At 38.6% G+C, this 13,874-nt stretch overlaps 1 protein-coding gene across 5 annotated transcripts in view; it reads left to right on the plus strand.

Annotated features, from left to right (window-relative positions):
* The window catches only part of ube2o (ubiquitin-conjugating enzyme E2O), a 56,469-nt gene extending 53,806 nt beyond the window's left edge, over positions 1-2,663 (plus strand). For all 5 annotated transcript variants that reach the window (XM_041784651.1, XM_041784652.1, XM_041784653.1 and 2 more), the window contains one exon: positions 116-2,663. In XM_041784651.1, coding sequence (XP_041640585.1) covers positions 116-143 — 28 coding nt within the window. In that variant the 3' untranslated portion in view covers positions 144-2,663. The remainder of the gene's footprint in view (positions 1-115) is intronic.
* Positions 2,664-13,874: the final 11,211 nt, after the last annotated feature.

A 13,874-nucleotide genomic window follows, 5' to 3' on the forward strand; every position in this document is an offset into this window, starting at 1 on the left:
CACACTATTTTTCCTCCATAAACGTTTGAATCAAAGACGGACTGACGAAGAGCATCTCCTCTGATCAGGAGAAGCAGCAGGTTCTGGTTTTGATGATGTCTTTGTTCTTCTTCAGTGTCTCTGCAGACGAGTGTGATGGATAAAGAGGGAGAGGAGTCAGCTGTTCATGCGCACAGGTAAATAAGGAGTCAAAGGTTTCTCTTTTGGCCTCAGCAGGACTCTGATGTCACGGGGAGGAGGTGTGAACAGACTTGCAGTGAGGATCAGTGCCATGAACTTTCTTCCTCCTCATCCTCCTCGCCTCCAGCATCCTTTAGGTGGAGATTTTTCGGAAAACCACTCTGCCGTCTTAAAACTTTAAAGCAGACTTGTTATCGTCGCTGCATTTTTGGACAAGATCATAGATGGCTGAAAAACTGCAAACTCTTGACTGAGCTATCTGTAGCACTACTGATACTAACGCTGCACCATCCTGCACTACAACACGAGTGGACAATCTGGTTTGAGAGAGGCGACGCAGTGTAGATCGCCTGACCAGGAGGGTTATTTTAAATAGAAGTCACTGGTTGTTATGCTTTCTGCCAAATCCTCTCTCTGTCTTCAAACACAAATATTGAAGTAGATCATACTGAATGTCAGTTAAACTGCCAAACATGAGCGCTTCGACACTTCTTTCACTGCACTCGCTGGTATTTTCCCTTTCTATCAATCACACTGAACCATACCGCAAACATAGAGTGACAAAGTTTACATCTAATTCACCTCTGGAGGTCAGACACTTGGAGCTGTTTGATGTAAAGAAAGAGGATGATAGTGTGCCTCCATGTCTGCCTCCCTTTCATACATTCACTTTCTGTAAAGTTTAGTAAAAGTTGTTCAATCGCCAAAATGGAACTCGTGCTTTGGTGTTTTGATGCATTTGAAGTCGTTTTAACTCACAGAGGCTCAGCTGTAGGTTTCAGAGTGGAACTTCACCCACAATGCTTCACTCTTTAACCCACCTCACTGCAAATGACACAATTCAAATAATTATGAAAGAAAAAAAAATCTCAGCTTCCATTTCGTCATCTATTGTCGACATGTTGCCTTACTTGAACCTTTCTTAATAATCTCACACCATTGTGTACAGAGCTGCTTCACTACGCTTTAAACATTAACCCTGCTGACACACAAACCACTGAAACAATGCTCCAGTGTTTAACCCCTTACAGTTCCCATCCTAAACATGAGCTCCTTACACTGATTTTAAGTCTCTCTATTGCACGTTCAGAGTTCATCAGAATTCAAAGTAGTTACACTGAAGGTTTGATGTTCTGTCCTTATCATGGAGCTAACCACACTGATGAAAAAACAAAACTAAAAATCCTCTCTCTTGATTAAATAATGGATTGTGAACACCATGAGAGTCAGACTGTGATGTAATGAACTGTGAAGAAAACGTGAAACTCACCTTCTGGTGCTTCCTGGGGTTTTCAGAGCCGTCTTTGTTTACATCTTTCTAAAATAGCTGCATTCTACATCTGTTCTTTACTTTAAACATATTATTATTCATATTGTATTAATGATAGTTATGATTAATCTACAGGTCAGGCGGACCCTGTGGGCTTTCTTTAACCTGTGAAATGAACCCGAGAGCGTTGGTTTGTCTGGTATTATACTTGAATAAAGATGCTGAAGAGTGCTGAGCACACTGTGCCATGTAGAGTTTATAAATGATGGGAGGCAATGAAATCATGAGCCAAGAGCTGCTGTGTTTTGAATAAGGAGAGGTCCAGAATCAGGGTGTTTTCTTTTGCTTCGTCTTCCCTTAAAAACATATTTCCTGTACCAGATGTGGCAATCAGGCGCCATTGACTCATTGTCCTCTTCCTCCTTTTTTTACTCTGCTGTCGTTATTTTTGCTGCCTTCAAAGCCACAGAGGACGATGTTTTCTTCTTCACTAGCTTTGTTTGCTTCTTTGCTCCTGTTTTCTCCTCATCCATATGCTGCCGCTTTGTAAAACATCACCTTAACAATTCTCATGGAAGAGTGTGTTTTTAGATTGTTTCAGTTGGGCATTGGTTCAAATTCTTGGGAAAGTTTGAACACATCTTCAGCAAGAGTTGAGAGGTGACGTTTTCCCTCCACCTTTCATCCTCTATGTAATCTGTAAATGGAAAATGAGAATTTATCTCACTGGATTTGGAAGGAAAACATCTGGCAGGATATCAAGCACATGATGCTATGTACAATTTTCTGTGTATGTGTATATTATTCAGATTGAAACCATTATTATTATTATTATTATTATTGCGAGAAGTTTGTTTTACAGCCAAAGCATGTAACATGTTGCTTTAAGCCTTTTGAACGGGCTACACTCAAGACTTGACTGTACGATGTCTACATTTCCACAGTGGCCTGTAATTGATATATTTAAAAAACTAATAAAGTTATGATTTGTAGCCTGATTCCCTCTGTACAGATGTCATGACTATATTAAAATATATACATACATTCATACATACAGTATATATTTAACACAATCCTGAATTCTAATGAGGCACATGGATGCTTGGGACATAAATGTACAAAATGCTGAGTGTGATATTGTACCTATGATTTCTTTTATTAATGGTTTACTTTTGTTGCTTCAAGACAACTGTATAGTGATGTATTAAACTTTGCAAGCAGTACCATAGAAACATTGTGGCTTTATTTATTTATTTTTTTCATTAATCTGAGGCTGTAGCAGTAGCTACAGTTTTTCTTAGTAAAATATTAACAGACAAGGGTATCCACACTTCAGGAAAACCTGGAGAATAGTTGGACAAACCATTCTCCAGTCATTGAAAACACTTGTTGGAGCCAGATCCATAAAAAATTGCACTGCTTCTTGCATGCATGGAACCTGTGCAAATGTCAGAAAAAGATAGCATCTGATGCCTGGGGCATGGGCAGAGGGGAAATTGATACAAACCGTAAACAAACTTCCCAGCCAAGCAAGCTGCACCTAAGTCACACCTGTCCCTATATGCAAATATCAACAAATTCACAAATACCAGTATAAACTAACCTTGCAAAGCAGATGGATTCCCCTGTTTCCATGTTTCTTACTGGCAAATCCATCTTGCAAAGCTCCTGTCTGAACCATGTGGGTCCGATTAGAAAGTGACAGGACCAATCAGCGTCAAGGGACAGTACTTTTGGGCGCAGCAGAGTAGTGACATAAGCAAGCAGCACCAAGAGGCCGGTACAATTATGGTGGAAGACATTAGTGTGGATGCTGCTAAAGTATACGTTTTATCAGAACTTGACGACATTTCTTCGTTAAAAGAAAAACACCACCATTTTTCGGCATTTTCAAAAACAGCAAGGGTGTAGCTTGTTAGCGGCTATGTCACATGTTTTGTTGCTCTGATTGGCCCGTAAAGATGTGACAGAACATTCATCCAATCACCCTTCGAGTTTTGTCAAAGCTTCTGCCCTTTCCCAAACGCCATCTATGCAGATGGATATGTGAAACACCATTACCCGATTACTATTGCAATACTATTGCAAGACTTGGTAGAGTTTCAATCTTTTTTTTTTTTTTTTTTTTTTTTTTTTTTTTATAAAACTGCTGTTGTGTAAAAATAGCCATGGCTCTGTCCAAAACCACACACTCATTCCCTACTCCCTGTCCACTATACTGAGCAGCATATAGTGGACTCAACTGCAAAACACAAAAATGATTTCAGACAGTACTCCGGCTGCAGGAAGTGGCGTCATCACCGTCTCATAATTAAAGCATTTAGCTACAATGGCTTAGGATCGAAATTAGTGGTAGAAATTCACTGAAAACTGATACTGAACGTAATGTATTTTTACAAAAAATAAAATACCACTAGATTAAAAAGTTGTGTCTTTAGTAGTAAATAGCATACATTTTTGTGTGTATTATCACTTATTTTTGCATAAAGATGATGGTCTCATGTCTTTAATCCTCATAGGGGGAAAAAGTTACTTTGTTTTCAATCCTTAAAATTTTCTTACAGTTTAAATACTTTGGTTAAAACCAACAAACAAACAAAAAAGTTTTAAAAAGTTTTTATATGTGTTCCTGTGCTCCTCTCGTTTGTCTGTCATGTTTGAGATCAGCAACTGTCATCGCCCCAGTGTAGAGGTCTGCTGCTGAATGCCCCACCATAGAGGTCTGCAGCCAGATGCCTCTCAGATTTTTTCCCACTCAGCGACACACGCGCTGAGAATAAGGCTGATGGATGGATCTACTTTCCCGAGGGAAAGCAAGGCATCCAGTATCTGCTCCGTGACGTAACATCTTTTTAAGATATACCTGGTGTAAAAACATACATCAGTTCTTGCAAGGAGGGAAAATAAACTAAAAGTACATCATACTTATTGTGCATCACATAAAACCAGAATGTTTTACCCTCAACTGTCAGCTTGAGGAAGAAAGACTCTGCCTGCACTGGGAGTAATAGGCAGTCATAAACTTTGCAACAAGTCCTGTTTGTTAAAAATATAAACGCAATGTAGAGATCCAGAATGGAATTGACAAATTGAAGTTAATAAGTGAACTATGAGCTGAAAGACGGAAAATATGGTGTGTCTGGTAACCTCAGTAAATTAGACGACTGTATCCAACATGATATGATATGTTCAAATGTCTCAAAAAATAAGAAAATTAATTTTTTGATGAGAAACTTCAATAGTGGTATCAATAAAGACTCGGCTCGATAAAGAGTATTGATAAAAGTATCAATTTCAATAAAAATTAACGATTCCCATCCCAAATGACAACTTCTACTTACATCTAAAAGTACAAATTAGACAATAATCCAAAATTACATATACATTTAAAGACAACACAAATACAAACCTTTTCAGATGCACACAAATGAGCATGTATACAATTTCAAGCAACAATACGTTTTGAGCTGTAGAAGAACAAAACCTGTGCAAAGACTTAGTGTAGAAGACACGTGATTTCAATATGGCCCAAGCAAACATGTAATAACTTTGTTAAGGTTTTTAGTATAAACAGGTCTGTGGGTCTTAATAGCATGGTTGCAAGAAGTGTAAAGGCTACAAGAAGGCTGACTGCACATGATCCGAAGCGTACAATATGTAAGGCTGTGCGCAGCTTTACATGATGTAACACATTTCATCCGTGCAAGATGAGCGTATGAGGGAGCCTTCTCACAGTATCTGAATTACGATGATAATATTCATTACTTCAACATTTGAGTACAGAACATAGATTACATTACTGATTAGGATTATAATAGGTTACCTGGTGCACATATGCATATGACATGCTGCATTTTACCACAGTGCTTCACATTACAGTTAGTATGATCTATTAGTGCACATCTGCATATGGGGTGAGCCTTTTCACCACAGTAATTTCAGTTACAGTTTGTACATTACTTCTTACAAATGTGCATGTGAGATGACTGAGATGTCTTCCTGATACTAGACAACTCAGCGGCCATAGTGTGCTGGGCCCAGAGCGGGCTTGCACTCAGAATCAGCTTTATTGGCCAAGTATGCTTACACAACAATGATGCTGACTCTGGTTAGCTTTCCTCTCCATCTACAGGAATGCAACATTACAAACAATACATACATTTGCTACACATCACAATTATGATTTAGATATATACAAGCTTTGGTTGGTATTATTTCAAGTTTAACATAAATTTTTGTATCATCCTGTTATGTCCTTGTGACACTGACTGATAATCCCACCTAGTGGTGAAGTTACCCAACACAGTGGTTCTGAAAAGCAACAGTAAACCTTGTGTTAATCAGCAGTCACATATGAAATATCTCCTTGACACAACAACAGAAAAACCTTTTTTTGGGTCACAATTATAACAATAAGAAAACACGTCATCAATAGCTTATTTGAACCTTTGTTATTCTTTTCTATGTGTTCAATAATAATGTTTGAATAAATGTATATTTATTTTTCTTTTAAAAGCATTTTCTAAGGCTGTCACAGTTAATTTTTTTATTTACGATAAATTTCAGAATTGTAGTCAATCATTATTATCCTCTTATTCTTTCATCACATTTTAAAATTCACTATTTCACATTTAAAACTCTTTGGTGTCATTTTGGACTTTGTGTTTATATACAGGTCTGCTTTTATAGGCGCATCAAAGATTTTAATATGAACTTAACCACAGAAAAAGGAACAAGTTATTGACTGAGAAGGGAGCAGACAGGAAAAAGGTGAATGTTTGGTAACGGAAGATTCAGATGACTTTTGACTTCTCCACTGAGCTGTCTGGGAGTTTTTTGTGTTGTTTCTTAAGTTAAATGAGACATTAAGGAGCAGTGGTGGACTAATTTTACATCACTAAAAGAAGGGAGCATGGTTTGGGGTGCCATGTCATCTGCTGCTGTTGGTCCATCATGCCTTATCATATCCAGAGTCAACGCTTTCAGCCATCTATCAGTAGATTTTTGTGAAGCTTTATGGAGATACTGATTTCCTTTTCCAGCAGGACTTGCCCATAGTGAAGCACAACTACCAGAAACTGGTCCGCTAACCATGGAATTACTGTGTTTGACAGGGAAAGATGAAAACTTTCATGATCTACTCATTTTTAGAGCCTCCATATAAAGTTTGATTGAATCACTTTATGATCAACTGGCAGTTCTGTACTGATTTTTTTCCCCTTTTTTAAAATGTCCATGCTTTTACAAACTCTTAAACAAAAAGCTAAACAAACATGTAAGTGAAGTGACAAGGTGTTGTTTTGTGTATTTTGGTTTGATTCAAACAGCGGTTTTGAGAATGGATTCTTAACTCCTGACTTGTAGACAAACAGCTCTTGTATTAACTGAGAACACTTTGTTACGTTTGAGTTTATCCCTGTGAGTTTTGATTCTGTACTTCAAGTAAGACATCGTCTTTTCTTAAAGATAAGAAAATGCCCGACATCAGATCTGGTAGACTTTTCATGCAGGAAAACGAAGGCTCTTTTGGGAGAAAGGAAATTTCAAAATAACATTCCACGATCCAGATGAGAGTGAGAGAGAGAGATATCTGAGGAGATTGAGGAGGAAATACCAGAAGAGATTGAAGAGGAGATACTAGAGGACTCTGAGTCAGTGAGATCTACAAGATCCTAAAGATCTCTAAAATCTAAAAAATCAGAGACTTCATCGAGATCTAATAGACCCCAGAGTTCATTGAGACCGGACACATCAGCGAGATCTTGGAGGTCCAAGAGATCAGAGAGACCAGACAACTCGGAGAGTCTGGAAACATCTTGGAAAAGACGTGAAAGTCATAAGGGGTCTGATGAACACGCTGATCCAGCGGCGTGCACAAACCTTTTCAAGGGCAAGGGCAAAAAGAAAAAAGGGCACATACAGCGCGTTCTCGCCACTGAAGAGGGCACTAAGTCTTGCGGGTTTTCGAGGGCACTTTAGACATGTTTATATGTTATACAAGTGGCACATTATATAGCCTTAAAACAGACTAACTAGACAGACTACTCAAGTTAGTTTGTAGTTAGGATCAGCATCCATAAGAACTGTGTAGATTTAACACTGGACTGTGAAGAACACACAGAAATAAATAAATAAATAAATCTCTAGGGGGTCTGAGGGTCTTCCCCCAGGACATTTTCAATGAAGTAGATGCCATTTCCTGTATTCTAGTGCATTTTAACACCATATTAGCACCAGATAATCCAAACTGGTTCTGTGAGATATAGTTCTGGCTCAATATAGATCAAAAAAGAGCCCAAAATAAAAGTCATTGCAACAGTAATGGTTAATAGTATTTCTTGGTCCTAATGGTCTTCTGGAGTTTAGTGTGTTTTTTCCACCCAAGAGGGCAGTTTAGTGTGTTTTGCCAACCAGGAGGGCACTTTAGCACACGTTTTGGCCTCCAACAAGGGCACTTTAACATGTGTTTTGGCTCTCGAGGGCACTTAAGCACATGTTTTGGCTCCCAAGAGGGCACTTTTACATGTGTTTTTCCTTTCCAAGAGGGCACTTTAGCACGCTTTTGCCTCCTAAGAGGGCACTTTAGCATGCGTTTTTCAACAAGAGCCTTGAACCTAAACTTGAAGGCAATGAGCAGATTATCTCCTCCCTGCAGGAGAAAGTAAACAAGTGGGCTGCAAACATCAGAGAACAGGCAAAACGCTGTTCATTCTGGAAGGACTATGAGCCACTGTCTCTGAGCTGCAGAAAGACAAAGACGATCTGACTGAGAAAAACCAACAACAGAAGTTTGAGATCAGTAAGCTGCAGAGTAAACTCAAGGCTGCCCAGAGTGCTCAAAAACAGCTTATGGATGAAAAAGACAGTTGCATGGAGCTGACAGCAGAGAAGGCTCAGTATGCTAAAGCATATGCAATTGTCAGATGCAACAGGCACAGCTCACTGAGAAGACCCCTGGCTTTAGGAAAAAGTGAGGCTGAAGTCAAAGCTCTGAAATTCCAGCTGGGAGAAACCTCTGGATCCTCCGAGTGTCTCAAGAATGACCTGGAGACATTGAAGGGGGAGAATTCAGATATAAGGGCCAAACTCCAGGAAGCAGAGAGACAGTGTGACAGACTCGACTGTATGTATGACTGTATGGGTCTCTCTGGGCGCCTTACAGAGAAGTCTGCCATTGCTGAGCTTGAAGCTCATCAGGTGGAGAGCATAACCAGGCAGACACAACTCAAAGATGTACTCTGAGGAAAAGATAAAAACTTCTGAGGTGTAGCAAAGAGCTGATGAAGCCACCTCTGCTCTTGAGAAAGAACAGCTCACATGTGAGAAGTATCGAGGTAAGGTAAAGGAGGGAACATTGTTCGTGACCATATAACTTGGAAGTTAATGTCAGCACAGACAGACACATTATCACAGAACAGCTTATTTCGGCACTCAAATTCGAGTTGGTTAGCAAGACAACAGCGTGAGCAAATGTTTGAAACTACTGACAGTTTCTCTCGACAGTTTAGGCTTTAACTAGTTAACTGTAGTATTAGCACAACAGTGTTTTTGTATGTTCAGACTGCACGCTTACTGAGCACGGTAATGTTGGAGAGTTTGCTGGGTTAGGAACTGCCGAAGAAGTGAGATGAAGACATCTGGGTGACAGAAATCCGGACTCATACTCCATGTAGTTCACATAGCACTCTTGAGAAAAATGAAGATTGCAAACACACAATGTGCTAGTGTTCACTTCAGTTCAGTTCAGTTTTATTCACAAATTATTAAAATACAATACAATTCATCATGATACGTAATTAAAAAACTTGTCTGTGAAAAGGGACTCCCGAGAAGCTACGTAGAGCTTTTAGATGGGGCCCAGACATAGCCATACATTTACAGACTGCATTCAAAACACACACCACACACAACTACAGATTCAAACACAATTCCTAACATTAACCCAAAACTCTAAAATACCCTAAAATTTACTCTAAAAATCCTAAATATTTCACTGATACAATACATATAGACAATGACACTTTGAAAATAACAGTATAAATCAATATGTAAAATGTTATATGTCAATATGAGTATGATTTCGTATGGAAAGCTGTTAAAAAAAAAAAACAGAAACCCTTTGAGGTTTAGGAATGATCATATTGTTGTTTTAGGCTCTCTTTTTGAAGATAGACAAGGATGATGATATTTTTATAGTGGTTTCAAGCTTATTCCAGATTTGTGGACCTCAACATGTCACACTAAAACTTGTACTCTTCAGCTTATGCTTCTTGCCCGTTAGGAGTTGTTTGTTCCCTGTATTACGTGCATGAGAGGGAGTGTAAATTGGAATAAGGTCACATAGTCTATCATTGAGTCTATATACTACATTAAACATTGTACAAGCATTTTGAAAAATATTACATTCAGTGAGCTTCAAAAGTTTGAGGTTATAGAAGAGAGGGTCAGAGAGAGCATTAAACTTAGCCCTTGATATTGCTCGTATAACTTTCTTTTGTAAGATTTGTAATGTATCAACATAACTAGGATATGTATTACACCATATCACATTACAATAGATTAAATGTGGCTCAAATAGAGACCTATACAGAGTTGCTATTTAGTGGCAGTCCCGCCACCTGCAGCCACTGACAAGCCATATGAGGGTCCACGGGGAATGAATGAAGTTCGGTCTTGCTTCTACAACCGGTAAAAGAACAGGTCTGAACCATTGTGGGTTCAGAAAAAACAAAGTGGGCAGTGATTAAAAAAAAAAACAAAAAAAAACTCAAATTTAAGAAAGTAAGCTGCAATGTTGAAAAGTTCGTAACGATAGCTCAGCTAGCACACAGGTCGCCAAAACCCAGGATAATACCACAGACGCCAATTCAAGGGCGGGGTGAGGTGGTGAGAAGGCGGTGACATTCTACCTTTTATATAGAAGTTGTGACATAGAAACCTAACGATGGTCGGTTTCTACGTCACATAAGCCCCCCCTTTACAGGAAAGATTTTCTAAGGCAGATGTCCGTTTGAGCTAATTAAAAGCAGTAAAATCCAGATTTTTATCAGTTTGGTGCAAATTTCAGCTCTAAAACCAACACTTATGTGTTTTACCATAGTTCATACCTCAGTGTACAGATGAAAAAAAATGTTCTTTAATATTTTCAATCTTTCAATAGCAGTTCTAGTTCTACACTATGGATGTTGTTTGTGATTTGTGTGTTTTTCTACTAACTCTGAGGTGAATATTCTTAAAGTGTGTACATTAAAAGCACTGTGCATTATTTTAATAATGATCCTGCTCATAAGATACTGTTATATATATTGTAAGAGTTCTTCTACACTATAAGGAAAATACAAGAGAGAAAAGTGTAACACAGGATGTGTGAATCAACCTCAAACATGCAGTGACCTAAACCAACAGCTTTCAAAGGCACTCTTCACAAAGTGACACTTTTATTTGTTAACTGAAACATTTAAATACATTCAGGTTTTCAATGCATACAGTGTCTTCATCAGAGTCAAAACAGTTTGTTTGAAAGTCCTCTGAATCTCCAGACTCTAAGCTTTCCACTCCACCCTCTCCTGTGTACGGTGTCAATTTTAGGACATCCTCAGGTCTTAGACTCAGGTGTCAGACCTCAGATAAAAAGCATCAGGTCTCAGGAAAACATAAGTCAGATTGAAAGATATCTACACCTAGATGGGTGAATTGTTAAATTTTTACTAAATGCATCAATTGATACATTATCCAACATCTTTTCCATAAACCCACCCCAACATAGACCTTTAAATTTGGCACCCTATGTGCACACATTACCTGCAACCGTTGGGGCCAAGCTGGCCCATCTTTTTATCCTAGTGATGTCCCTGGACCAGAGAATAATGGCAAAGATTAACAGACTTCAAGACTGTCTTTGGTCACAATAAAACTAATAAAGCTTTATTTTCTTTCATTCAGGGACATGAGTTTGGGGCAAAACTTGACATACTTGTATTTATTTATGTAAACCCTTCTGAACTTTTATAGTTCTTTCCATTTAGACAGGAAAACACCTCTCCACATCTTTTTAAATTACCAGAAGAGCGTGGTGAATGTACAGATCACGACTTGTCCACGAGAGTATTTTGGAGTTGTTGGATTGTGTATTTGATGAGTTTGATGAGGGAAAGCAAAAATTCCGTCTGCTAACATAGCATTAGCGGTGCAGCTGGTTTAACGGTCCCCCCAGATCTAGAAACAGCTTGCACCCACAACTAAAGGAAACTGACCTATTACTAAGACTATAGGAATTATGGCAATGGGCAAATTTGCCAAAATGTTGAAGTATCCCTTTAAGCTAATTTTGGTTTCATTGGAAAGGCTAAGGCTAAGTTAGTAAATCATTTGTCCCGGCCTACCCATTTCAACCTGACGCTACAATTTGGTCTTGATGAGCAGTTAAATTATGTTAAATCGGTGAGCATGTTTGATTCACTTGCTAAAGTTGACATGCTAACTGGCTTGTTTTGCATGCAAAGGGAGGTTTAGGACACAGCTCTTGCTTGGAGAAGTGTTCATGTTTTCCAATGTGTGTTAAGCATTATTAGGAGATTTTGATGATGACTGAAATACCAGGGGGAAAACAATCAATGCCAAACCTTAAGCAAGTCAAACACAAGCTAAGTAGTCATGAATGGTACTATTTTCTTTCTATTTCTCTGTCTGAAGAGGGCTTTTCACACCAAATCTGCATGCAACCTGACAGAGCTTGAGCAGTTTTGCAAAGAGGAATGGAGTAAAATTGCAGCCTATCCACACAGACTTAGTGTTGTGATGGCAGCCACGGATGATCTAATAAATACTGACCAGGGTGAATATTTATGCAGTCACTTATCTTACATTACATTTTTTTTATTCATGTAGTTGACATTACTTTGTTGAAATCGGGGGCTGGGGGGTGAAAAAAAAAGCCAAGTCATATTGACCATGACTGATTTATAACATCAATAAAGGGATGAAACACCCAAGGAGGTGAGTAGTTTCCATAGGCGCTGTACAACTGAGGCTTTACAAAGCTCATTTCATTCCCCATTACTACTTCATCCAATTAAAGACCCTGTAAATTGAAATCCAAAGTTTTTGTCCTAACACTCTACAAATGTTGGAATATGGTTGTTGTAAACATGTGAAAAATCTGACAGTCTCTACATGAGACTGAATTCTGGATTTAGGCCATTTCATCTCTTTCATCTCTTTCCTGGCTTGGTTTCATGTGGGCGGGGCCAATATGTGGGCTCATGATGTCATGAGCCCACAGTAGAGAATGACCCCGCCCCTCTAACACTACAATATTGTGGAAGGAAGCAGTCACCTGGAGCAGGGACTTCTGGTTCATTTTGTGCAAAGGAATTCAGTCTTGTACTCTTGTACCATTCTATAATGTTCATGTTTCATTGCAAAGTTATAGTTATGCATGTTTTGTTTATTGGTTCATGTTTTTAGGGGAAAATATTTTTCCAAGTATGACACCATGAGTGAGGGGGTTAATGCTGCAGACTACCCCTGTCCTGAGTGGGCGTGGTTTCAGCTCATTCAACAGACACGCCCACACCATCCTGGAGCAGATTTTACTGCCTCATTTTTCATGATTTGAAGCTTAATTTTATAAACTTGGAGATGCTTTATGTGACTGAAATTTGACCTGGGGGTTCATAACACAGTGATCTATCATACTTACTCTACACTGTTAAGTGTCAGTGTAAACCAAATGAACCAAACCTGTCATAGCCATTTGTTTCAACATTTATTTATTCATCAATCAAAAACACTCCACTTTTCAGAATGTTTGATTTGACAATAGAAAAATTACAGACATTTGTCTAATGGAAAAATAGATCTCTCTGTGAATAAAGAATCAATCATTCAATCTTCAGTGTGCAAGAAATTAAACAAAAACAACAATTTCCCTTCACCAGAAATGTTAACGACAGTCATGAAGCAGTAGGTAAAAGACACAAACAGCAAATCAGCAGGGAGACAAAAGCACGAACTTAAGGTCCATCATCATCCCAGAAAGGATCTACCCTTCAGGTATTGAAGAGGAGGCATCAGTTTGAATAGTTTCTTTACACTTCAATGTTTGATGCAGGGTTATAAAAAAGCTCCATGCTAGTTTCTCACTGTATTTTTCTTTAACTTCACCAAGCATCACAAAGTTTTTCTTTAAATAATGATGATGAGTAAACGTATTCTTTTCTTTCAAATGAGAGATCAGCAAATGCACCCCGTGTTCACACCACTAGGAGGCAGCACAGCCAAGGCACATCAAACAGAAGGAGCACTGCATCACTCTACAACAGATCTGACTTTGCATAGGAAATAAAATGTTTGAGAACAGTTGAACAGCTCAGAGGGGTCACCAGAAAAAAGGAAGAGGCAAAGATGCATAAGTTTGAAATCG

The sequence above is a fragment of the Cheilinus undulatus genome, linkage group 4, assembly GCF_018320785.1.
Source record: "Cheilinus undulatus linkage group 4, ASM1832078v1, whole genome shotgun sequence".
Taxonomy (NCBI): domain Eukaryota; kingdom Metazoa; phylum Chordata; class Actinopteri; order Labriformes; family Labridae; genus Cheilinus; species Cheilinus undulatus.